Source organism: Anastrepha obliqua, chromosome 2 (assembly GCF_027943255.1).
Source record: "Anastrepha obliqua isolate idAnaObli1 chromosome 2, idAnaObli1_1.0, whole genome shotgun sequence".
NCBI classification, from domain to species: domain Eukaryota; kingdom Metazoa; phylum Arthropoda; class Insecta; order Diptera; family Tephritidae; genus Anastrepha; species Anastrepha obliqua.
Genome location: NC_072893.1, coordinates 32,576,629 through 32,600,450, shown reverse-complemented (window position 1 = coordinate 32,600,450; position 23,822 = coordinate 32,576,629). Strand labels below are relative to the sequence as shown.

General features: G+C 36.9%; 1 protein-coding gene across 3 annotated transcripts in view; it reads right to left on the bottom strand.

The window, feature by feature from the left end:
• Nucleotides 1–17,659, bottom strand: part of LOC129239716 (inositol polyphosphate-4-phosphatase type I A) — a 36,248-nt gene extending 18,589 nt beyond the window's left edge. For 2 of the 3 annotated variants that reach the window (XM_054875486.1, XM_054875483.1), the window contains exons 1-4: nt 17,236–17,659; nt 9,992–10,168; nt 6,293–6,451; nt 5,942–6,226 (exon numbers count right to left, since the gene is read on the bottom strand). In XM_054875486.1, the coding sequence (XP_054731461.1) occupies nt 5,942–6,226; nt 6,293–6,451; nt 9,992–10,109 (562 nt within the window). In that variant the 5' untranslated portion in view covers nt 10,110–10,168; nt 17,236–17,659. The remainder of the gene's footprint in view (nt 1–5,941; nt 6,227–6,292; nt 6,452–9,991; nt 10,169–17,235) is intronic. The other variant, XM_054875485.1, reaches the window with a different exon arrangement.
• Between the last annotated feature and the right edge of the window lie 6,163 nt (nt 17,660–23,822).

The window sequence follows — 23,822 nt, the reverse complement described above, 5'->3', positions numbered from 1 at the left end:
CTTCAGGACCAATAGTAAAATTTAGTCTGTGCTCGAATGTGTCTTTTTGACTATCTTTCAAAAGAAGTTTCACAAAAGCTTATTTAAAAGGCAGTTAAGAAGTTAAAATATTCCAAAAAAAAATGTTTTTCAATAGAATATTTTACTAGAAGTCATCGAAGATAAAACGAACTGTTACGGAAAAAAGAATACCTCCATTTGTGAGGTTAGAATCGATTTTCTTTCACAAATTAAGAACTCCTGCTTTATGCCACCTAAGATAGATAATTTTTATGGGAATCTTATTTATGATAGGCAATATGAGAATTATTATCAAGTGCGCTTAAGGTGTTATGTAAGTAATTCTTCTACAATATCTGTCCTATAAAATTTAATGTTATGAACGAAATATTTTACAATAGAAGATTACTATTGGGTATGGGAATAAGTTTCATGCATGCTTCAAAGGTTATGTTCTGCATCTGGTGGGATCAGAAGGGTGTCATCTATTATGAACTCCTTAAACTTCTTTACCGACTGCAGCTAAGGCGTTTGAATCGAGCTCTCAAAGAAAAGCGGCCGGAATGGGACGGTAGACATGACAAACTGATTTTGCTGCATGACAACGCCAGGCTACACGTTGCTAAATCGGTCCAAAAATATTTAGAGGGACTGAATTGGGAAATCTTGCCCCACCCGCCGTATTCCCCAGGCATCGCACCTTCGGATTACCATCTGTTCCTGCAATCAGCCTTATTGGAGAGCGGTTCACTTCTTACGAGAGCAACGCAAACTGCCTCAATGAATGGATGAAGGATCAGTGACTAGACGGCGTCGAATTTTTCTAATATTTGTAATATAAGAGCCTTTTTGAGCCTCTTTGACAATTAGTGCAGTTTCATTGTCTTGTTGGAAAAATCGACCTTGCCCAAGACACAAGAATTCTACTGATGACTTCGAATGTTGTTCCAACATGTCTTTAAATTTACATCGGTCCATAGTACGTCCAAAAAAGGTCGCCTTGGCAACGACAGATGCAGCTATAGCTCCCCAAGCCATTAAGCTACCCGCGCCATGCTTGACAATTCATGTCAAATTTTATATTTCCATATCAGTCGCCATATTTTAGCCCGGTCAGGAGTTCCAAATATATTGAACCTCGATTCGTCAATAAATAAAACTTTAGACCAAAAATCCAGTTCCAATATGTGACAGTGGAAAATTAAGTCGAAGACAACGATTTTTTCAGAGGCTTTCTAGGTGGTGTCCTGCTGAAATATTCGCTATTATTATGAAATCTCTTAATAGTTCTTGGATGAACACTTTTTCCGGATGTTTCGAAGATATGTTGGACCAATTTTGAGGAGGTAATTCTCGGAATTCCCTTAAAATGGAGCTTACTATATATCTCTTCTGACGACGATTTATCAACTGAAATTTTCGAATAACTGTACTTCACATCTACTTTTGCAATGTTTGCTTTACTTGAGTGAACCAAAGCAGATGGATGTATGCAGACTTCTTTCGTACCGCTTTTTTGTTCTTTGTTAATTTTTTGCTAAAAAGCAAATGAAATAATTTAATTTTTGTATTTTTATGAATAATTACGAATTTCGAAAAAAACTAATATACATCAACAGTTTCTTCAATTATTGGCCTCGTATACCTTCTGGGAAATAAGAAAATATGCTGCTGCATGTAGACTTAAGTCCTTCAGGGTATGTGGAAGAGTCAGAGGACAATTTTGGTTGAACCATATTCCCGTTCTTAATCATTATTCCGACGAAATCAATTTAAAATTTATAAAATACAGAAATTTGTTATCCAAATAAAATGCAGAATATATTACCCAGCTAAGAATTTGTTTTGGAAAGCAAGAGCAACCGGCAAACGTGAAGAAAGAAAATGAAACAAATGAGTTTACAACATATTACGAGGTGTGTTCAAAAAGTATAGCGAATTTTGTGTTTGTAATATCTTCGTATTGACAACTTAGTGCCAGAACATGATCATATGGCATCTGTATAGTTTTTGTATATTAATAATCTGGGATATTAATAAATAAAAATAAAAGAAAATACTAGAGCAACGATCAAAGGAAATTCGCTAAAATTTTTTATTTACGTGCGAGGAAAACCCCTATCCGTAAATTTTCTAAAGGGTGTTTTTTAGAGGTTAGGTTTTCAAGTTGGCACTCCTTTTTTCGTAGATGGTCTTTTTGACACCTGTCACTTGATTTATGCTCAGTTTGGTTTGCCATTTCATAATGAATAGACTTACACCTGAACAACGTTTGCAAATCGTGCAAATTTATTACGAAAATAATGGTTCGGTTCGCGCGACGCATCGCAAGAAAATTTTGTTCAGCGATGAAGCTCACTTTTGGTTGAATGGGTATGTCAATAAGCAAAATTGTCGCATTTGGAGTGAACATAATCCACAAGCCATTGCTGAGACGCCGTTACATCCTCAAAAAGTCACTGTTTGGTGTGCTCTATGGTCAGAGGGAATCATTGGTCCAAATTTCTTTAAAAATGAAGCCGGCCATAATGTTACAGTCAATGGAGAGCGCTATAGAGCCATGATTAATGACTTTTTCGTGCCTGAATTGGACGATATTGATGTGGACGACCTTTGGTTCCAACAAGACGGCGCTACATGCCATACAGCCAACGCAACAATCGATTTATTGAAGGAAACTTTTGGTGAGCGCATTATCTCGCGCCGTGGACCTGTGGCGTGGCCTCCAAGATCGTGCGATATAACACCGCTGGACTATTTCTTGTGGGGCTACGTGAAGTCGCTTGTCTACGCAGATAAGCCCGAGACGATTGACGTCTTGGAAGAGAATATTCGGCGCGTTATTGCTGACATACGGCCACAATTGCTGCAAAAAGTGGTCGAAAATTGGGCCTCTCGGCTGGAATTTATTCGAGCCAGCCGCGGCGGCCACTTGCCCGAAATCATTTTTAAAACATAATGGCAAACCCTTATCTTTATAATAAAGCTAAATTCTTGGCCATAACATTAAATTATATACGTTTTAAATATTTCATCTTGAAAACCTAACCTCTAAAAAAAACACCCTTTATTTTACAAATATTGGTGCAATCGTGCTGCGCCCGAACGAATGGTAATTTTCAACCTTGCATCGGTTGAAAACTTATTTCTGGAGCAGCATTGCACAAGAAAATTGCTTAGTTTGGCACTCCTTTATGAGGATCGAGATTAGGAGGTTGAAAAAACCACATAAATATCTTGCGCATTCCCAAAAAAAAAAAACAAAAAAATTAAATGTATACACTGCATAAATAATGTGCACATTAATAATAAACACAAACATATATTTTTATGAAAATTAAAACTTCCCAATATTCTTCATTTTCTCAATAAAATATAATCTTTTCAAACCAATTCTCTCCCCTGTGGTAAACGCAATTGCGAACGAAGTTGAATCGATAGAGCTAAATAGCTAAATGGTAAACAGTAACGTCAACGTTCATTCGACAGACGGGCCTAAGTTACCGGAACAACCCGTCTTTATATCCGACCAAGCCTAGTCACTCATGTTGCATTCCACAAAATCATAGCACGAATTTTCATTCGAGTTTCAAAAACAACGAACTCTTTAAGGGTCGAGCATAAAACTGCCCTTCAAAGAATGTAGACTTAGAATGCTTAACAAAATATCTAAGGACTCCTATAAAGTACCAACAATCGAATCATCATTCGATTATTGAAAGATTTAGCTACAACTTTTGGTCTATAACAAAAATAAGTGAGTATACTTTTTAATTTCAATAACATTTTAATAAAATGAGATTTGAGCTCCTTGATCTACTATCCTAACCCTTTTTATACTTTTTTATTGAAATTTATCTATTCGAAATCTTAACACAAATCAAAATTTTTTAATTTGAATTTCTTTGCATGCAAAAACAAACTTTCTTAATATACTAAATATAGTTTCTAAATTTTCTACTCAATTTAGGTTTAGCATAATTTCGAACTAAGGCATGTGTTAAATATTAATATATAGTATCATGTTTACTCTGATCCAAAAATAAAGCAACTCAGTCACTAAAATAAAAAACCGTATCTGGTATTTAACTCGTCCATATCAGCGCTTACCACGGTGGTCCGCACTAGACTGCCTCATCGGACCAGCGATGGTACGCATCCGATTGTGCTATTAGAAAAAAGAAAATAATGAAAATTTAACGTACAGGGTGCGCCATCTTTTATGTCGGTATGTAAACGCTTTGTCATTTACCAACCGATCGACTTCAACATACATGTTTTCGATACGTCAATTCAGTACAATTTCAACCATGGATTGCTTTACACCGAAACAACGAGCTGAAATAGTGGCTCTATACATCGAAAATAGTCGTTCTATAGTTCTAATTGAACGCGCATATCGCAAAAAGTATCGCGGCAAACAGGCACCGTCTGACAATACTATCCGTCATTTGGTATCGAATTTTTTTGAGCATGGGACAGTAGGAGATCGTCAACATGCCGTTCATCAACGACCAAGACGTTCCAATGATTTTGTTAAAGCAGTAAGAGAGAGCGTTGCCCAGGAGCCAACAGTGTCGTATCGTCGTCGCGCTCAGCATTTTGGCGTCAGTGAAACCACAATGCGGCGCATTTCGAAGGATGATTAAAATTTGTTTTCATATAAAGTGCAATTGACACAAAGAATATTGCCGACAGACCATTCACGTCGCTTGGAATAAGGCCAAACAATCGCTCGAATGATTGACACTGAACCCAATTTTTGGAAGCAAATTTCAATGACTGACGAGGCACATTTTAACCTCTCTGGCAGCGTGAATAAACAAAATTGCCGCATTTGGGGAACTGAGAATCCACACGAGATCTATGAAACGCCATTGCATGACCGGAAAGTAACTGTTTGGACCGAAAACCATCATTGGGCCATATTTTTACCGAGAAAACGAAACGGTCGATGGAAACCGATATCGATGGATGTTGGCTCATTATGTGTGCCCGCAAATGCGTGAAAAAGGTTTAGACGGTTACTGGTTTCAAGAAGACGGTGTGCCATGCCATACTACGAATGCAACAATTGAATTTCTGCAACGAAAATTCTCGGGACGTCTAGTGTAAAAAGGAGACGACATCGACTGGCCCCCCAGATAACCTGACTTAACCCCCCTGGACTTCTTTTTGTGGGGTTATCTGAAAAGTAAGGTTTACGCCAACAAGCCGCAGACTATTGACCAGCTTAAGGCAAACATTCGTGCCGAAATCGACGCTATTAAAGCCGAAATGCTTGACAAACGCAGAAAAAAGATCGCAGTTTGTGATTGCTAATAAAGGTGGCCACTTGATTGATATTGTATTCAAAAAATAGTTTTAATAAATTGTAAATAACCAAACCAAATAAACATACCGCACTTATACAAATCAGTTGCTTTTTTTTCAAAGCTATTCAATGTTTTCATACCGACATAAAAGATGACGCACCCTGTATATTCATAAATTTTTTTTTTTTTTTTATATCAACGCGCGGCATGAATTCGCACGCCGCTTCGTAGCGAAAAACATGAAAATGGACCACGGCGTGAACGTGTTAAATACTTCTGCAGAGCATCTATTACATATATAGATTTCAATAATTCATATTTGAATTGAAATTTCCCCTATTTATATACTTCAATTTAACTCTACTTTTGGATCAGATACTGTCTTCTTGGCAAGTCTTTCTACAAACATTCAGCGATTTTTCTATCAAAGGATGTTTAAAAAAGTATTCACACAACTAATTCATGAGGTAAAAAAGTATTCTTTTTTTAATGAAATTGCTCTTAACTTCAATGAGATTTGTTAAATTCTTTTTCTACGAGATCTTAACTATAGCTAAATATTTACATACATTAGTTTTAAACTGAGCTATGGCAATTCGAGAATACTCAAAATTGTATAAGATCACCTTCTTCCACTTTGGTGGCTACAGCGCTTTGTATTGTCGTTGCAGACGCACCGCTACCAATGCGTGCAGCATTTAATAAAAGCGCATCACTAGCCGTTGTTAGCATCCCCACTGGTGATACACCACCTGCGATGCGATTGCCCATTTTAATAAAGATTTGATCTTGTAGATATTTAATTTGACGATCTAAATACGCAGAAGAAGCCAACTGGATGCACTTTACCCACTCGAGGCGCTCTTTAGCTGTGCGTGTGGAAATGCGCTGTGGTTGACTGCCTTCGAATTCTAAAAAAAAATTAAGCCATTATAAAAAAATGTAAATTTAATTTATGATAAATACTCGATATTCACCTAAAATGAAAGCGAAACCATCGAATTCACGCTCCTCGTTACGTATCAATGGTCGACAGTTTTCAAGCACCAGCAATCCAGAGGGAGGTGATTGCGGATCGCGATCCTTTAAATAAAATAACAAATTGCCACGTAGTTTACACCAACGTGGGTAATTCACTGAAAAAATAAACAAAAATATATAATAAGGAAAGTTTATTTCAGAATACGCGTAAATGTATTGTAAGTGTAGAAGCAACTGATTTTTTTCTAAATAGTGGTTTTAATTCGGAAAGTGAAAGTAAACGCAAAGATTGACAATTGAAGTAAATTACACTAAAGAAGCGCGCTTTTAGAAACCGACACCGAAATCTCCCTAAAAATGTGTAAATCTGAGTAGTGTAGATTTTCATAGAATACAGAAGTAAATATGCCGATTGTACAGTGCAGCGCTAGAATACATTTTTATATGAATGTTATGCGTGTTTTAGAATTAGAATGGTGTGGTGCGATAGGTGGAACAAAAATAAATTCTTTACCTATATTTATAATTGTTACAAAAGATATATCATGGTTTTGTGTAAAAGAGTTCGTTTATGTATGGTATTTGTAGTCCTGTTAAATATGAGAAAAAAATATAACGGTTAAAATAATGAGAGATTATTTATATATGTATTTTTGCAATAAAAAAAATGTTCTAAATATTGAAAGGATTTTTCATCATGCTTTTAAAACATTCTTGGAGACCAATAACAGTAAAATATAAATAATGGAAGAAATTAATTAATCTTATATAACAAAAGTCATTTCATTATTCAGATATTTCTAAAAATAATAATTTACATATAATGTATCACAAGCATATCGTCCCCTTAGTATTAAAATAGCCTATAAATTTTTTGATGTTTTAAGAAAATGAATTTCAAACTTTTTGTCGAAAGTAGCTCTCACTCAAATCTCGTTATGTCTGTAAATATTTATTATTTTTTGACTGACGTTTTGACCCACTTTGTGGAACTAGAATTTGACAAAATTTTGACCACATATAAAATCGACGATGGACAATCCAAAAATTCAATAAAAAAAATAATAGCCTATGAGCACATAGGCTATTGTTATACTAAGGGGACGATATGTTTATAAGTAATTGAGGACCTGACGAACTAAGCTGGATAAGCCCAACTTAAGGGGTTAGTCTACTTTGTCACTTTAAAATTTTTCAATTTTTTTTTTTTGCATAATTTGAAAGTATATATATCCAGAAATATTGTGTAAAAATTTTAAGAAAATCCGAGCACTCTAACTATTTTTTTTTACCTGAACATCATTTCGTCTACCTGCGCGTATAGCGTGCATTAAAAACTTTAAACGCGTTTTTCTCAAAACAACGTTTTCAAAATCTAGCTCCACTGTATCTCAAAAACTAATCAACCGATTTTCATAAAATTTGGATCACCTATTCTAGACATAATTTGCACCAAATTGACGCTCGGGGGTTTTGAAATTTTAAATTTTTACTATATATTTTTTTTAAATATGCGAAAAAAAAACCGTTCTATCAAAAATTTTCCATTTTTATCAGCCATTTTTTTTGTCTTCATTAAAACCTAATATCCGAGGGTCATTTTGTAGCCAGTATCTTACTGAATCTGAAACATTTTGATTTTTTTGTTTCAGACAAGCCGTTCTTGAGTTCTGATGGAGCTGCCTCACCAACCCATGTTTGAGACGTTACGCTTCACTGCTATTTTTTTACTAAAAATACTATAAAATTGAATAAAAAAAAATTTATTTCTGAATTTTAAGACTTTATTTATTAAATCAAACAAATTTTATATTACTATCATTTATAGTTTTCTCAAAAAAAAAATCACGAATATAGCCTTTTTTTCGAGTCTCCAAAGTAGACTGACCCCTTAATTTCGACACATGTTTTTGCTAAAAATTGCACAATGCACAGGAAATATTTTACAAAAGAAGATTCCCAATTTGCTTTTTACAACTTGCAATAACTAGACCGCCTACAACTATTAGTAAGGTGCGTTTCATAATCATAAGGCAACCCTAATTTTTCAGAGTATTTTAATTTATAGATTTCAGAGGAAAATACAAATTTTAACATCGATTAAAGTAACAAAAGTTATTTGTTTCATTACAGAATTTAGAACTTTTTTAATACATAAACAAAATTTTTAGCAAAAACGTATTTCCAGGCGTTTCAAAATGATAAGACACTGTTTAATTAAAGTGATCGTTAACAAAAGTATACTTTTTCCAATTTTTTTTTTCTGTCGTCTAGAATATTTTAGTACTCTATGGAAGCACCATTTGCTTTAGTGATACAAAATAACATTTTTTCATCATTTTACACTTTTTAAGTAAATTTACATCTAGAGAAGCCCATTCTGCCTTAATTGTCGCTTTAAGCTCGTTGGTGTAGTCAAATTGGCGATTGTTGGCGTAAACTCTTCTGACTAATGTACTCCAAATGTTTTCTATTGGGCTTAGATCCGGAGAACACGGCGGCCAGTCCATAGTTTCTATGGAACCATCGGTCAAATACTGCCTTGTTTCCCTGCTTACGTAGATTCGGGCGTTGTCTTGCTAAAAACGAAGTGCACTTCCCGATTATCCTGAATAAAGGGAAGGAGACTATTTTTCAAAACTTTTTTGTAGTCCCCCCACTATTCATTCGCGATGATGTAAACTGTATATCAAGAGTTGATTTCGATGTAAATGCACCCCAAACCATAACAGAGCCTCCACCGAAGTTGCACTTGGAAAATAAGAGGGGGCTCTTGCGCAAATATCTCCAATAATTTAAAAAACCATCGGGCCCATCAAGGCTCCATTTTTTTCACCCGAAAATATAACTTTTTTAAAAAATAATATGAAACTGGGCAACATTAAAAATATTCCAAATATCCTACTGTGTCCCAGTTGGTGTCTGGTTTTTCTGCAAATTGAAGACGCGCCAGCTTGTGCCGCAACAAAGGGGTCCTTTTCTTATTTTTGATAAATGATTGCACCTCAGTAATGTGCGCCAAACTGTTCTTTTTGAAACCTTGTTTTGAACAACAGCGGCCATGTTAGCGCAAGACTTAGTCGAGTTAGAAGCTTTTCTTATGATTGCTCGCTGTTCTCGACTTGATAGTTATAATTTTCTTCCAACGGTCTTCAAAATGTTGTAATTCTCAGAACTGCATAAAAAATTCCGGATAACACAACGACTTCTGCCTGTGTTGTTTTTTGCCATTAATTTGATTGACAATCCTGAATCCTTGTAGGCCAAAATTTTTCCACGCACCTCTTGTGTAATATTGAACCCCTCGGCATTTTAGGTTAAATTGAATAAAATTATAATTAAAGCCATCAGCACCTTATATCTCTTCAGAAGCTTATTTTCGACTAGTGTCTTATCATTATGAAACGCCGAAAAGACTAGTAAAAGTGCAGCTTCTTGAAAAAGATAACGGTTCTACAAAATAGTGTGAGTTTTCGCAGCAGAAACAATTGATGGAAGTCTTAAGTCTATAACTGTTAAAATGACGCCAAATAAAAGCTACTCCGGAAAGTAAAAGCGAGCTTATGGTAGTTTTAAAAGTGTATACCAAAGGTGTCTTATGATTATGAAACGCAACTTAACATTTCAAATTTGATACTCTCGAATAAAGCAAGATACATCTGTACATCTGTATCTTTTTTTTTATGTCCTCTTACCATCAACACGACGAAAGAATCCTTCTTGACGTTCGGTGATAATCAATAGTCCTTCCTTCTCAAATTTCGTTGCTGGGTTTGAGGCTAATGTCATTAAACTCGACCTATTGAAGCGCATATTTTAAAATTTGTCACTTGTCACTCTCCAGTCTGTTGCACTAAGTATGGTTGTTGTTGCTACAAAGACGATGTAAAAATTAAAGTAGATTGGCGAAAATACTATACAAAAATAAACAACAGATTAATCAAAATGACTGAACGAACTATTGGCTATGGACGTCATTAATTGGTGGTATTTAATGTGAACAATAATGTACAATGAACCAAAAGAAACTGGTACAGCAATATTCAAATATTCAAATATTCAAATTTATATAAATGTATTCTATATAAAAGAAATTATTCACAGACTTTTAAAAAAATTAATTGCGCTGAATATATTATAATTTTAACTATTCTATAGGCATATGCAAGGCACATTCATTAAAGGGCACTAGACCAACAACAATGTTCTGTACGTTTGATTGTCAAAGCAAAGTATTGAGAAACTAGAAAACAAATAATGAATTCGCCTTGTTTCATTCTGAGCTGACAGCCACATGGACACGGCGAAAGAAAAAAAAACAACTCAGCTGATTTACCAACACCACCTTTAATAGATTCGCCTTGGCATAATTGTTGTTTTAATATCAACGGTAACTCCGTTTATTTAAGTAATAACCGTAATAACATAATTTTTCAAAGTCAATAAAAAAAGTCGGGCACCCTATTTAAATAAACTATGTATACGAGTATACCGTTATTTTTTTCGTAATGGAACTGTTTAGTTTTATTTCTCATACTTTGTCATTTTTCAGAGTGCAGATGAATAAGCAAACATCGAGTGGTTTAACAGAACTACTGGCGAAATCTCATTCCGGAGGGAAAAGTGTGCGTCAAATCGCGGAAACTTTGAAAAAAAAAACTCAGGTCCACAGTATTTAATATGTTGAAAAAATATGATGAAAACCATTATTTTCTTAGAAAAGGTGGTGCTGGAAGAGTTATTACATTTAATAAACGAGAACCCGGAAATTTCGGCAGCTAATATTGCCAAATCACTTTAAAATCCGTCAATTGTGAACGTACGCTTACAAACTATCAGAAATTTTTTGCACAGTAACGAATACAGAACGTATATTCCTAGAAAAAGTTCGCTTCTTTCAAGGATTAATGCGAGCAAAAAGTTGAACTCTGCTAAAAAATACGTTAGGAATCCGAATGAATTTTGAAGCAACGTTACTTTCATCGACGAGTCGACATTCAACTTATTTGGGTCGAATGGCCGCAATTTTATCTGGAGAAGGGAAGGTACAGCGCCCAATCCGTTAGTGTTGTTGGTACGGTGAAGCATGACGGCAGGCATGTTATGATTTGGGGAGCAATGACGGCAAATTGAGTGAGCTTCATATTGTTTTAATGAAGGTACTATGACTGAAATAAATTATCTAGAAATATTAAAGGAGCAAAACTGTCGAAAAATTACAGTTACCAGCAACGTTCACCTTCATGCACGACAACGATCCAAGGCAAACTGCGCTGATTGTAAAGAAATGGTTGCTTTACAATGTGAAAAAGGAATTGCCCCATTCTCCTCAGAGCCGAGATATCAATGCCACAGAGCACTTGTGGGTCCACATTGAAAGAGAATTCCGCAAACGGCATTAGTAGTAAAAATTACCTAAAATCAGCCATTGAAAAGATATGGGGAAATATTCCAAGAGATGTCACCAAAACCACCCCATGCAACGACGTCTACAAGCAGTAATAAGTGCAAGGGGATACTGCACAAAATATGTGTGAGTTGTAATTTAAGTTACTAGCTTTAACCCGCGACCCCGCTCGCGTAGGAGTAGTTTTGAGGGATTTAGGATATGTATAACAAACTATTATTTCATAGAAAATATTTTTTTATTAATAACCTTAATATTACAATACCCGGCATCCGTTGCTATGCCTCGTTGAATAAAATCAAAACAACCAATCAGAAAAATATCAAGCAAAATTATTTTTATTAATTTTCTATCTCAAACCGTTTTTGAACTTTGCATTTTGGTCATAGTTGAACAGCTTATGCGGATTATGAAGTCTAAAGTGTGCTATAATATAAATAATGAGAAATAGGAAAAACTAAGATTTTGTAGATTAAATTTAAGCAAATCTTCGATTATTAGTGACGAAAGAGGGCGGCGCGGGCTTGGGGCTGTGGAAAGGGATTTCCATCATAAAAACATGCCTATAACCTTCATTGGGTGAAAATATGAATGTATAAAAATGTTTACGTCATTTGGTGTTGTCGTTTCGTAGTGATGCGCGGACAACGTACAGAAATTCACCTTTATAGTATAGATTGTCGTGTTTACTGGAAAACTTCCGAATAATTTAAATATTATACAATATTATTTTCGCTTTTTATGATAAAATACTGAATATAAATATAAAGATTGAAGTTAGAACAAACAAGTAACCCAGTTTATTTTGCGTTCGCTGTAGCTAGGATGTCCACTTAAAATTTAGGCAAGAATAAAATAAAAATATGTCTGATTCCCTTCCAAGTACCAATAAACCAACCTAAATCCAATCAATCTCCTCCATTATATCAAATTATATCAACAGCTCTGGCTGGCTGTAGATATCTGCCTGTTGGAGGTCTCATAATGGTATCAAAACGGAGTTTTAGTGCTACTTGAGGAGTGTCAGACCGGCCATTTCACCTACCTACCTATAAGAAAACGCTGAACATGAGAAGGTGTGATATGGATAAAAACCTAGTTCATCTTATTGCCTAGCTCACTGCATTCCTCATCTGCACAGAACCAAGATCGATTATTGCGCTTAAAACGAATAGAGAGAAAGGCAGTATCTGGACTATGTAAATTAGTTCAAAGGCGCCCTCATCTAACCTTGAATTTCCTCGATCTCTCTCTATGTCTCTTAACACAGCTGGTGTGGGAATGTAGATATGTAAGTCGCTCACTCAACTTTAAAATGAGATGCTGTATATATGTATGTATATGTAATTTTGCACAGTTGATTACAACTTAATACATATCCATATGGTAATATTTGTTACTGCATTTATAGCAGGTGAGATATTTTTCCGCAAGCGTTTGCCACAGATGTTTGAAGCAAAAAATACAGCTGTTTAATACTCACGCATGGACTTCGACTATTGTATGAGAAAAAGTGAAGCTTATTAAAGAATCTGGTATTTTCAAAAATGTAAATGCAATAATTTTAATAATTTTTCTATTGACAAAATGTTACCATCCCCTGAATCAACCTTTTGCCTTGAAAACAGGGCAGTTTTATGCGCAGTTGGTGAAGTATAACTCTACTATTTTATTCAAATCAATCGATTTTACGTTAATTAACTTATTTTCCCGAGAGATAACGCCACCCTGCTTATCAGCAACACTTCACAAAAGCTTATCAATAGCCTTCTCTCACAATGTACTTATTAGTATAAGCCCATAAGTAAATATGCACAAATTTGAATATTGATATTATTTAATGCACTTTATGTATGCACATATACATATTTATATTTATACATATGTAAATATGTGTGTATACTTATACATACATATATAGTTGGCGCATTCACCCCGCTTTAAATAAGTGACAAAGCTTCTCCCCCGATCTGTGGTGCGCACCGCCTCAGAAGGACTTTGAGATCTGTATGGCAACACACTACGTAGGTGTGTCATTGCCTAATGAGAGCATCCCTTGGGCGTGTCTACCTATTACGCAGTGCCCCGTTATAACTGAAATCAGTGTGCTAAGACTGTGCTTATTTTGGCTTAGCAGAGATTCCGTGCGTTTAGCATTGAGAGTCGGTCACAGTTGAAGGGCGATTTTGTAGGTGGTTTCATTACTCCATCTTTCATTCGCTGCTCATTGTCTATGTACTCATCGGTCAATTTGGTGCCGAGTCTCGTTAGTTCATCGGCTCTACAGTTACCCTCAATGTCGCGATGGCTGGGAACCCGTGTTACCTTTAGGTGAAATGACTCAGCCATTTCATTAAGAGATGCGCGGCATTTCATGGTTATCTTGGAGGTTGTCGACTGTATTGTGAGGGATTTGATCGCTGCTTGGCTGTCATTTCTAGATATCGCATCACACTGCTCCAGTGTCGCGGTATTTATTGCCATCAGTTCAGCCTGAAAGACACTACAGTAGTCGGGGAGCCGAATACTGAAGGAGATCCCCAGATGTTCGGAGTATACACCTCCAGCTTTAAGTCATCTGTGTATACATGGATGGAATCACCTTGTCTTACATCGTTCCGTTCCTACTCTTCCCTTGAGGGTAGGAGGGTCGAGAACGATGTAGTGGCAAGTGTAGGCGGGAGTGCATAGTCCACCAATCTGGGAAGCCCCAAGACTTTACCGTGACCGTAATCCGTGTTTGACCACTTACTTAGAGTGTTCAGCCTTATTGCCGCACTGCGTGCGTTACATCTTGCCTGCAAAACTACCGGAAGGAAGTTTAATGTGTGAAGTGGCCTAACCACTGCTGTGTAGAGCCAATGTATCATTCTGGGTTTAGCTGCCTATCTCGTACAAGTCCTAGATATTTTGCCCTTTCTGTTACTCTAAATTGTTTTCCCCCTAGGAATATTCGTTTAAGAGCAGGTGTTTTATGTTTCTTGGTAAACAGTATTTGGTCCGTTTTTTTCGGATTTACTTCTAGTTCTCGACTTTTACACCAAAGTGATAATCTGTTGAGACGTAAGTGCATACATTTATGTATTTACAAGAATTTATTAAGATTCAGAATATTTTTATATTTTTGGGATTCGGAAAATTTTAGTTCTGTAAATATTTAAGATTTTACCTTTAACAAAGATATTTTCGACCTTATTAAGTATATCGAAGTGGCAGTAAGATCAAAAATGAGGGTTGTAGTTGATAAGCAAGGGTAAGTATTCTTATTTCCACGACAGTCTGTTCTACGTAACCGGAACGACACGGATTTATATACGACGAAGGACTGTGACTTCAGCAACATTCCCGTATATGTATGGGGAATATTTATGTTGCTATAGAAACAACAACAACATTCTTATCAATCCTATAAAGTTTCATAACTAAACAAACGTGGCCCAATTTGAACAAATCCAGAATTATGAGTTGTTAAGAAAGCCACGAGCATATAAATTCACAATTACATTAACAATAACCGGCCACTGGCTTTTGAGAGACCATGCCAGGAAGATGGGGTGGTCGTACAACAATAGATGTGGCAGTTAAAAAAAAAATAAATAATTGGCGCGTCGTACACTTCTGTTAGGTGTTTGGCCGAGCTCCTCCTCCTATTTGCGGTGTGCGTCTTGATGTTGTTCCACAAATGGAGGGACCTACAGTTTCAAGCCGACTCCGAACGGCAGATATTTTTATGAGGAGCTTTTTCATGACAGAAATACACTCGGAGGTTTGCCATTGCCTGCCGAGGGGCGGCCGCTATTAGAAAAATGTTTTTATTAATTTTGCTTTCACCGAGATTCGAACCAACGACCTCTCTGTGAATTCCGAATGGTAATCACGCACCAACCCATTCGGCTACGGCGGCAGTGGCAATCAAGAATAATCTAAGGAAACAGTCTTTCACTATCTGTGTGAGTGCCCAAGTCGGGTTGCTCGACGACATAATGTAGAATGCTGAGGGAGTTCTCAATGTTCAAATTGAAAGAAATTGCAGGAAAGAAAATACATCGACAGCGGCAGATTCTTAGTCAAATCACGAAGATCCGACTAATAAAAAATAGTGGTTCTACAAGGGGTGTATAAAAGATGGCATATTTTGTGCCAATTGGGTCTGGGCTGTGTCACTGACAACACCTCCATTACCATAAAGTTTCATATTCCGCTTTTCCTGCCCTATTTTGTGGTACGAGTGTTGATGTCCTATCGTCTTTGAATGTCAGATGGTTTATAATGAGTCTTTTTTATTTCTAAAATACACTCAGAATTTGCCATTGCCTTTCGAGAGTCGACTAATGTTAGGGAAATATATTCGATTGTGTATAATACGCCAGCAGTAGGTTGAGATGCCAAGACATAGAGCCGGTAAGGCACATACGAACACACAGGGCGTTCGCGGCCGCTTATAAATACGTATTTACTTTTATCATGCATAAAAAGTATACAACCACATGCGACCGGGAAATAACAGCACAAACATTCAGTAAACGCCTAAAAAGGTCAACGGTAATCGCTGTGGCTAAGGTGTATTCAACGAATATTAATATTTCATTTTTATGGCCAACGATGTCAAATTAGATTACGATTGTGTATTTTATGGAAGACAGAAAGCGGTAATACCAAATAATTTACAGTAGGTTCTGTTTTTATGCGGCTTTTTTTTATGCGGTTTTGAAATAGTGCGGTTTTTTTTTAAATTACAAAATGCATGTCGACCTATCGGGAATTGTACATATAAACAAGATTCTAAACCAGCTAAGCAAAAACTCATCACAGATTACATCAGAAATGCTAACCCTACAAGTATGGAAGATATATAAAGATATAATTTTCAAAAATACAATATTTTGTTTATGCGATTTTATTTAATTATTTCAGATTCATGCGGTTTATGGAACGTATCTATAGTAATAATATGGGACTAGTGCCCTTTTTTATGCGATTTTATTACATTATTTCAGATTTATGCGGTTTTAGCATTTGAAACGTATCTATAGTTTTACTATAGAACTAGTAGCTTTTTTTATGCTGTTTTTTTTTATGCTGCTTCTTGCGGAACGTATCTACCGCATAAAAACAGAACCTACTGTACTTATATACATTTCTATGTAAACAAAACGTATGATTGATTTCACTGTTCAGTGGATATGCGTTTACAACCTATTCAGGTGATGGAAACGAACATCAAGCACATCAACCGGTATGAGAAGCGTACTTTCAAATGGATTGCCCATCATAGAGCAATATAAGTGCATAGGCAAATTTAATATTTTCGTGAGTGGGTCGCTTTTGTATCTGGTTTATTGCTAGCTTGTAGCTGAAGGTAACCGTTGTCTGATATCACCAAGCAACTTGACTTTGAAATGAAATCACCGCAAATACAATTGCTTTGGCTTAATTGATTTACTTTGTTAAGGTAAGAGGTAATCAGATAATGTGTAGAAGGTAACACCTGGAAGAAATTATGTAGGAATTCTATGTATGTGAAGAACTTACGTATATGCCAGCACCATGTGGGTTGGAAACTCAATACATACGTATTACTAAATTTTTAATGTTGCAAGTGTTGCGTATAACTTCGCCTTAGGTAAGCAAGTTGCACTAGCAACACACATATAAGCCTTTCTTAAATTATAAAATATTATATTTATGTTTATTCGTGCCTGCTTTGAAAGGTCTGCAATATGTATTTTTTCACTTTTGTACGAGTAGAATCGTGTGTACGGTAGTGGCATAATCACTCTCACTGTAAGTAATTTTAATTTCCAAATTAATTTTCTACACTCATCATTTTATAACTCTTTTGGGTGTTTTTCGCGAGTCCTACTTTTTCTAGCTGCAATTTTGCAGCGTAGAAAGTTTTTCTTTTTTTTTCATCAACTAAGCAGAACACCCGCAATAAATTATTACAACCAAATAACAACAAATTCTTAGAAGACTGATAAAATTCGCCAAGTGACAGTGACACTTGGCAATAACAAAGTTGCCGGACTAAAATAATTTCTATGACCAGATGGGCAATCAGCTGTTGTGCTCTACTAGGTTCGAACATGGTGTATTAAATAAAAGTACGTTCACATATGCATTAATTTCCAACAAATCCACAAAATGTATTTACCCGTTCACATATGGCAGATTACCTGCAAAGTTGACAATCAGCTGTCAATACTGTTGTGAAAGGTTTTTCTTAACAGAAATTATTTTGGTGGAATATTTCGATGTTTTTGGTTTGTTTAACTAAATATTATTAACGTAGCTAACTTAGAAAAATAGAAGGAATGGCTAGTTTAATTGCGTAATTGGCTGCTAATAATAAACAGTTGGAGGGAATCCGTAAACGACATTTACTAAGGTTTCAAAAAATACGTATTCGAAATTCGATATTACATTTTATAATAAGTAATAAGAAGACACACGCTTTTTTCGGTTATATAAATGCATAGTTAATACATAATACCTAATAAACATTTTATTGGAATTATAACTACAAATCTATTTTCTTTGCCGGCATCCATTTTATTTAGTTTTTACTTTGACGTTTCTCTTTATATTCATAAAAATAACGATCTATTACACAGGAAACACAGGGTTGTATATAAAAAAGTATGGTTATTATCCAGGATTATTTTATAATCTCTGATTTTGGGAGAGAAATTTCGTATGAGTAATCTCGCATTTTAATTGCGGATTGGAAGTTAAGCAGATAATCTACTTACATATATATGTGTGAACATTTTATAAGATAAGTATATGAAATTTACTCTTTCCATACGCTTATTTGTCATGTAGGTTGTCCTTGCTTACAGCTTTTTTACCTCTTGTTTTTAATAAAAAATTGTGATCTTGAAGTTGAAAAACAATTGACTAAAAAAATTATTTGAAAACAAAAAACAAATTAATTAATGTGATCTTGGAAAACAATTGAATAAAAAAATTATTAAAAAAAAAAACAGATTAATTAATTAATGCCAAGCACTCGTTTTTCGGATAGAACAACTCAAGGCAACAACGTGTTAATGTTTTCTGCTCCATCCGATAAAACTGTAGCCTTAATATTTGTGGATGTATTTCATATTTCAAGGTAATTATTAGTGAAATACATATGAAATAATTATAACGTTGTGATTGAATGGATTCTTTGTACCACCAATATACATGCATACTTAAAATAAGTGGCTTTTAATACCTCAGGCACAAAGAAACACCAACGTGTCAATGTCCTTATTTCACTTGGTTTAGCACACTTTGAATGCATTTTGAATTAAAAATACTCATCTTGCGCCAGTTTGGCCACATTGAGTGATTGGGAATATCTAAGAAATAATTTCATAGCGGAATATAATTAAAAATAATGCATTACTTTAACAAAGTTCGTTCAATATTTGATTTCTATAATTCTGAAAGAACTTCGTTTCAGATGGCAGCGCGCATTCATTCACAGGGCGACACATATACAATTAAAGTCATAATTTTAAAATAGCTTATAGGGCGTTCACAATGGCTCCGTTTTGCGTCTGATGCGGCACCGCATCGCCGCATACAAATAAAAAAAAAGCCGATGTTCTTGTCGTGAAAGCAAAATATTATATTTCGTTGTGTATAACAGGTTTCTGTTGGTAGTGAAATATATTATAAAGCAAATGCTTAATGAAGCGAAGGAGAGTTTTATTAGAATTTGTGGTAGTCGTAGACGGTGGGTGCGACCATAACTTCGAGATCGGGGCGAACATTCACTTTTCAGGGCAACTTAGTTAAGCTTTCAAGCTTTAATCGAATAGGTAAGCGTGAATTTGAATTGACACAATTAATTTAAATTCTTTTATTTCCGGCATTTAATTTTATATAATGAAAAACACCATCGATAAAAATTTGCGCGATACAAAATTGTTTTTCTTTAAACAGTTGTCATTTTCGCGACAATTCTTCTTCTTCTTCTTAATTGGCGGATAACCGCTAACACGATTTTGGTCGAGTTTAACAAAAGCGCGCCAGTTGTTTCTTTCTCGTACTACCCAACGTGAGTTGGACACACCAAGTGAAGCGAAGTCCTTCTCCACCTGATCTTTCCAACGCAGAGGAGCCCTTCCTCTTCCCCTGCTACCACCAGCTGGTACCGCATCGAGTACTTTCAGAGCTGGAGCGCTTGTATTCCATTAGAACGACATGACCAAGCCAACGTTGCCGCTGGATCTTTATTCGCTGCGGTATGTCTATGTCGTCGTAAAGCTCATGCAGCTATTGCTCCGCCGACTGTTTGTTTGATGACAGGAGGTACTTCGTTTTGTCCTCGTTCACCACCCGTTCACGTTGCCTCTTTATCCAGTTTGGAGAACGCAGAACTAAAAGCGCCTTTATTGAAGCCGATGATGTCAATATCACGCCTGAGCAATTAAGTTCTGCGGCTCGCACGAACTTTCAGCCTTTCACACAATACCCTCGCTAGAGCTTTCTAGGCGATATTTAGAAGACTAATCCCGCGGTAATTGGCACAGATTGCAGGATCACCCTTCTTATGGTTTGGGCAGAGCACACTTAAATTCCAATCGGCAGGCATGCTTTCACCCGACCATATTTTGCATAGAAGCTGATGCAGGTACCTTACCAGCTCCTCAGCCGGCAGGCCATCGGCGGCCGCGGCTTTGTTGTTCTTTAGCCACGTTATTGCTATTCTCACCTCGTTATGGTCGGGTAGCGGAACGAAAATTCCGTCGTCAACGATTGGGGTATCGGGATCTTCACATTCTCTGTGACATGCGCACCTATCACTAGATGGCAGATGTCAGTCACCAGATCACCGTCTTTGTTCGTACAGGAAAACGCCCCGGTCTTAAAACCTTCTGTAAGCCACCTAACTTTCTGATACAATTTTCGGGCGTTGTTCCTGTTGGCCAGCATCTCAAGCTCCTCGCACTCACGTATTTTAGCCTCTCGTTTCTTCTATCGGATAATACGTCTTTCTTCCTTTATTAGCTCTCGGTAACGATCCTACATGCCTCGCGTTGCGCCCGATTGCAGCGTGGTTCTATAGGCAGCATCATTTCTTTCTACGACATCACGGCATTCATCGTCGTACCAAATGTGTTTTCGGGCTCGCCGCCATTCGATTTCTTCTTCGGCGGCGGTACATAGAAAGAAATGTTGCCCCATTGTCTGAGAGCAGGAGCTGGAATTGTGGCTTTTCGATGTTGAACATCGGAAATGGCTTGCAAAGCTCAAAAATGGGGACTTAGACGTCGATGGCACGTCCCGCAGCGGAAGGCCTGCTGAATTCGATGAAGAACGTCTGAAATAACTTTTGAAGGTGAACGGTCGCCAAACCAGTCTTGAATTGGCGAAAAAAAGGACTGCGATCATAAAACGATTCTCAATCACCTTCATTCAATGAGATTTACCGAAAAATTGGGAGTCTGGGTGCCTCACGAGCTCAACAGAAAACCAAAGAAAGTCGCCTTCAAATAGCTTCTTAGCATCTTACCCGCCATCAAGCAACACGCCGTCACAAACAACACTTTTTGCACCTAATCGTCACGGGAGATGAGAAATGGGGCCTATACATCAATATGAGGCAAAGAACGGAGTGGGTGTGTCCAGGAGATACGCCAAAACCGAGAATCAAGCCGGATCTTTGTCCAAAGACGATCATGATATATGTTTAGTGGGACTGGGAGGGCATGATGCATTGGGAAATGCTCGAAAAGAATGCCATGGTCAACGAGGAGCTCTACATAGCCCAGCTACACCGCGTGAATGCGGCTATTCGACTGAAAAAATCTGATCGACATGGTCAAGCCATACTCCTTCAGGACAACGCCAGACCCCATGACTCCAAGAGCTAGAATGGGAGGCACTTCAGCATCCGCCGTATTCTCTGCACCTTGCACCGACCGAATACTATCTTTTCTACTCGCTGTCAAACCACATGAAGGGTGTTACGCTCGATAACAAAGAGGTCCTTAAAAACTGGCTCAGCAACTTCTTTGACACCAGACTAGGGGATTTTTTGCGTGTACATATCGATGCTAAAAAATAGAATACTTGCCGTGATTTAACCATTTTTTGTTTTTTTTTTTATGTTTATATGTTTGGAGAATATCAGCACTTTTTCTACAACATAAGCCAATTTAAATAAAATAAACAACAAAATTGAATTCAACTGAAAGACGAACGGATAAATTATTGAACTGACGTCAACAAGAGAAATTCTGCCGACGTATCATCATGAATTTAGTCTCACGCTGAGCAGCCCGCCGCAACAATTTGACGCAATTCAATTCAAATTAATTCAACTGAGACACAATTCTGTCACCAACATTTCCATATACACAACTGCATATCTGCGTGTGTGTGTGTATGTACATAGTGCCATGGACGAGTGTTTGCATGTGCTATCAATGCAACAGAAGCGGCAACGCAACAAGTTGTCGCGTGGCAAGGTGGTTGGCTGACTGCTTCGCAAAATAAAAAACACACAAAAAAAAAACAGAAAATGCCAAGAAGCGAGGTAATAATGAAGAATACAGCAAGTAGACAGCCTGCACGCGTGCGATGGTTACGTATTAAAAGACATACATACGCATACATACATGTATCATAACTGGGGTATGTAGCTGCATTTTTTGCCGTTGCGTAGATACAAGATTGATTGCCGCGCGCACGTGTATCAGCAACATGAGCCAATTGTCACAAGGGAGAAGGCAGCGAGTGAAATGAGTATTTGTTGTGGAAGAGGCGGGAAGTACGTTCTCTTGAAGTTGAAGCATAACAAGCAAAAATAAATAAAAATATTCATGCAAATGTACAGCTGCCCTTCAAATAATTAGAACACATCGGTTAAAACACTTGTTTTTAAAATATTTTACTCTTAATTTTAGCTGGCATTATGTTTATAAACGATTACTAATAGTAAATTAAATCCAACGTACAATTAGTTGCTCATGCTTTAATTTATACAAATAATTACTGGGGAGTACTTTAACCTCTCTGTCATACAACGCTTAGTTCTTCTACAGGGTCCGGCACTCGAAGTGTAACCAACTTCAGACCGCTCGCACAACTGATGCACGGGTATTAGATGTCTGTTAGTTGACTGAATGACGGTCCAAAATATTGTTTACAAGCGCGCGGAAGCATTTTGGGAAAAAAGAAAATGAGTAATGGATTTCAAACGTAATAGTTTGATTGCATTATATTTGGCTGGAAAATCACAACCAGCGATTGTTCGTGAGTTCGAGTACCTCAAAGTAAATAAAGTTTTTGTTTATCGCACCATTACTCCTTACAATGGTACTGGTAGCATCGCGAAACGTCATGGAGGTGGTCATTAGAAGACTGCAGCGTCATATGAAATGGTGTAAAACTTGACGAAGCGACTTGAGCGAAATCCCCGAGGAAGTGTTAATCAAATGGCGAAAGAACTGAAAATATCTAACCGTAGCATCCGCTGCATACTGGAAAATTAGCTCAAAGTCAAGTCTTACCAGATCCAAAAGGCGCATGATCTCACACCAAAGCAGCAACAAGTCAGACTTGAGAGCTGTTAACAACAACAACAACAACAACTTGAGAGAACGAAGGAGTTGCTTCGCTTGGCCAAAACGGTCAATTTCCGAACATTGTGTTTTCTGACGAAATTTTTTTTTCAAATCGAGCAATTCGCAAACTCCCAAAACGATAGGATTTACTTGACCGACCATTTATACAAGAATTTGAGTCAACGATTGGCCACCAGGAGACAGCACCCATCACAGGTTTGGTTTGAGCCGCTGTAACTGCAGATGGGCACTCTTCAATCGTTTTCATCGAGCCTGGCGTCAAGATAAATGCGTAATACTATTGGGAAAGTATTCTGAAGGTTGCTTTGAAGACGTTGGCAGACAACCATTTCGGTGGCAGACCATGGACGTTTCAACAGGACTCGGCACCGTCTCACAAAGCTCGAGTGAACCAAGAATGGCTAAAAACAACGTTCCGAACTTCATAACGTCCACACAATGGCTGTCAAATTCACCAGACGCGAATTCGATGGATGGCAGCCGATTCGATTTGGTGAAACACCAAATTAAGAAAAACATTTTTCTAATAGC